The sequence below is a fragment of the Lycium ferocissimum genome, chromosome 12 (genome assembly GCF_029784015.1).
Source record: "Lycium ferocissimum isolate CSIRO_LF1 chromosome 12, AGI_CSIRO_Lferr_CH_V1, whole genome shotgun sequence".
NCBI classification, from domain to species: domain Eukaryota; kingdom Viridiplantae; phylum Streptophyta; class Magnoliopsida; order Solanales; family Solanaceae; genus Lycium; species Lycium ferocissimum.
The window spans coordinates 3,658,437-3,662,473 of record NC_081353.1 but is presented as its reverse complement, the minus strand read 5'-3'; the positions used below and the strand labels follow the sequence as shown (position 1 = coordinate 3,662,473).

General features: G+C 41.6%; 1 protein-coding gene across 1 annotated transcript; it reads right to left on the bottom strand.

Moving 5' to 3' along the window:
* Window positions 1-3,221: 3,221 nt before the first annotated feature.
* LOC132040940 (uncharacterized) lies at window positions 3,222-3,803 on the bottom strand. Its single transcript, XM_059431626.1, has 2 exons — window positions 3,681-3,803; window positions 3,222-3,596 (listed from the first exon to the last, which is right to left on the bottom strand). Exons 1-2 carry the CDS (start codon window positions 3,801-3,803, stop codon window positions 3,222-3,224), a joined length of 498 nt encoding a protein of 165 aa, XP_059287609.1.
* Window positions 3,804-4,037: the final 234 nt, after the last annotated feature.

Here is a 4,037-nt window from a genome sequence, read left to right as displayed (position 1 = left end):
GTGATCTTAGTATAGTTTCTTGTATTTATGAGAATAATGTTATTAAAGTGTGGATTGTTGGTGTAGTTCATGAGTTTGGAAGAAAGAAATGTATTGTTGTTGTCTTATTGAATTTGGAGAGGTTTCGGGTGGCATTGTGTATTGGTTGGGTTGTTTTGAATATTGTGCGGATTGTTAGAAGTGTCTTGAATCTTGTTTGAATGGTTTCAGATTGGTATTTGAATGCGTGAGCAATGATGTTGGATTGATTATATGTGTTGATTTGAATGTAAATGGAATGTTGTCGAATTGTGTAGAAAAGAGTTACTAATGTTAGAATGCGTTTTGAATTGATTGTTGATGTTGCTAATATGATTGTTGGTATTGTTGTTGATGATTTGGGCCGAGTTGAATTCTCGGGGTTGTTGAGTTTATAGGGGAAATGCTGCCCAAATTTTTGTAAATAAAGTGATGGCTTGGGATTGAATTCCTAAGTGCCTATGGCTAATGTTTGGTATATAATGACGTTATTGTAGATCTTGAGAAGCCGAGACTTAAGTTTGGATTAGCTTAGGGAGCGGACGAGGTATGTAAAGCCTAACCTTTCTTTCTTTGGCATGTCTTAGACGTAAGTAAGGTATGACATGATATGAGTCTTGGGGTAACTCCATTCTTAGATTCCGAGCATGTTTGCGATTCTTATTCCCTTCTTGATGTTGACATTCTTCATATGGTCGGACTATGGTCCTTAAGTCTTATGTATGATTGGATTACAAATGTTGCATAAAGGATTTTTGTTCTTAAAAGATTCTATGTCTAGTAATGGCCATAATTTTCATAGACGGAACCGGATCGCCTCGATATGCTCGTAGAAGGTTCTGTAGCGTATAATGACTCTAACTTTCATAGGCGGGCTCGGATTGGTTTGATACTTGTCCGTGGGCCCCCGAGACTTTTCTATGTTTGGTTCTAACGGCATCTTGAAAGAACTTAGCATGACTATCGTTGAGACTTGAGCATTGATTTCTCATGACTATCGTTTGATATTCGAGCGTTGATTTGTCTACTTATCTATCGAGTCTTAAAGATGATTTATGTGCATATGGTTTCTCACTACTCCGCTCGTGCGAGCTGTTATTACTTCTTTCACAGCGTCCCTCGCTAGAGGGCCGGGGCATGTTATATGTATATGATGATATTCACCGCATCCCTCACTAGAGGGCCGGGGCACATTATATGATATGATGATATGGGGGAGGCGGCCACGATGGCATATGATGACTTCATTCACCGCGTCCCTCACTAGAGGGCCGGGGCACGTTATATGTACATGATATGATGACTTCATTCACCGCGTCCCTCACTAGAGGGCCGGGGCACGTTATATGTACATGATATGATGGTTTTACTTACCGCGTCCCTCACTAGAGGGCCGGGGCACGCTATATGTATATGACATGATGATTATTTATTTATGTCACTCAGTTCCATAATGAGCCGGATATGATATTGATATGCACGATTTATGTTTCAGTGGCAAGTCTAATGATTTTATATGCCCCTTATTTCAGTATGATCCTGTTTACTGTGTTCCATGCTTTACATACTCGGTACATATTCCGTACTGACCCCTTTTCTTCGGGGGCTGAGTTTCATGCCCGCAGGTACAGACGTCCGTTCTGGTGATTCGTCAGCCTAGGATACCTATTATGCTATTTGGAGCGCTCCCTTGCTTCGGAGCCTACATTTGGGTACAGATGCTTTCGTTATATATGTGTATGTACATGTCTATTCAGGGGTACGGCGGGGCCCTGTCCCGTCATATGATTCTGTTATGACTCTTAGAGGTCTGTAGACATATGTGTGGGTTGTGGGTAGTTAGTGTACAGTTGTGTCTGTGTGGTTTGTGTTCGGGCGTCCCCTACATTATGACGACCTTTACCGGCTTATGCCCGTTATGTATATATGCATATGTGACAGCTTTGGGGCGACGATTTACTTTTCTGTCCATATAAGTTCTTGTTATGCTTCTTTGTGGACCGATTATGCAAAAGGGGCGGGCTCGATAAATACCTTTTCAATTATTCTAGGGCCAGCTGACACTCTGGTGTCCATACGAAGTCATTTTTCCTTTTGAGCAACGAGAAAAATCGGTGGCTTTTATCTGAAGACCGAGAAATGAATCTGCTTAAGGTCGGGATCTTTCCAGTCAATCTCTGGACTCCTTTTACATTCTTGACTACTTGGATATCTTCAATGGCCTTGATCTTATACAGGTTAAATTTGATTCCTCCATTAGACACCATGAAACCCAGGAACTTACCCGAACCTACTCCGAAGGCGCACTTCTCCAGGTTCAGCTTCATGTTGTACTTGTGTAGTATGTCGAAGGTCTCCTGGAAATCTTCAAATGGTCCTCTATTTCCAGGGACTTAACTAGCATATCATCAATATAACTTCCATTGTTTTACCTACTTATTTTTTAAACATTTTGTTTACTAGGCGTTGATAAGTAGCACTGACATTTTTTAACCTGAACGACATTATGTTGTAACAGTAAGTTTCGTACTTCGTTATAAAAGAAGTCTTTTCCTGATCTTTCGGGTTCATTCGAATCTGATTGTACCCCGAATAACGTCAAGAAAGCTCAATATCACGTGGCCAGCCGTCGCATCAATCATGTGATCGATGTTAGGCAAAGGAAAAGAATCCTTCGGGCATGCCTTATTCAAATTTTTATAATCTACACACATTCTAAATTTGTTACCCTTTTTGGGTGCAACCACTACGTTGGCTAACCAATCCGAGTATTTAACCTCCCGGATGGATCCTATTTTTAATAACTTTGTTACTTCTTCCTTGATGAATTTATGTTTGACCTCGGCCATCGGTCCCCGCTTTTGCTTTATCGGGGTGAATTTTCGATCAAGGCTCAGCCGGTGAGTGGTGACTTCGGGTGGAATACCTGTCATGTCTAAATGGGACCATGTAAAACAATCGACATTAGCTTGAAGAAATTTGATTAATTTACTCCTGAGCTCCGAGGTTAACCTCGTGCCCAGGTATACCTTTCTGTCTGGTAGATAGTCGAATAGAATAACATGTTCAAGCTCTTCCACCATTGACTTTGTTGCATCCGAATCATCGAGTAATACAAACGACCTGAGAATTCTAAAGTCGTCTTCTTCCATGTCCATCCTTCCTTCCCCTTCGAATCTGGTCGGATCCGTGTCCTGTGATTGCTATTTGGCGTTTTCCATTTCATTTGCATCCTCGGGGGCTTTCTTTGGTGTTTGAACAGCTTCTTCAACTTCGAACATCTCCTTTGCCGGGGGTTTCTCTCCATGAATGATTTTTACTCCTTCTGAGGTTGGGAATTTTAGCATTTGATGCAAGGTCGAAGGTACCACCCTCATGATATGCAACCACGGTCTTCCGAGCAGGGCATTATATCTCATTTCTCCGTCAATGACATAGAATTTTGTATGCTGGACTATACCGGCTGCGTTTACTGGTAATGTAATATCACCTTTTGTAGTTTTGCACGCCATATTGAATCCGTTTAGGACATGGGCTGCTGGTACAATCTGATATAACAGTCCCAGTTGCTCCACTACCTTCCATCAGATAATGTTGGTCGAGCTACCTGGATCAATCAAAATACGCTTCACGTGAGTTTTATTTATAAAGACAGAAATTACCAAAGCATTATTGTGGGGTTGAATAATGCCCTCCGCGTCTTCGTCACTAAAGGAGATAAATCCATCTAGTATATAGTCCCTGGTTCTCTTTTCTCGAGTGATTGAGAACTTTGTCTTCTTCATCATTGGACCTCAGGATATTTCTACTCCTCCATGATCATGTTGACCACATGTTGAGGTTGCTCTGGTTCGTTCTTCTTGCTGGGTTCCCAATTTTTGAAATGATTTTTTGCTCGCTCACTTAGGAATTCTAGGAGATGACCATTCTTTAGTAGTCGTGCCACTTCATCCCTTAGCCCTTTACAATCATCGGTTCGGTGCTTGTGAGTACCGTGGTACTCGCATATTAGGTTCGGA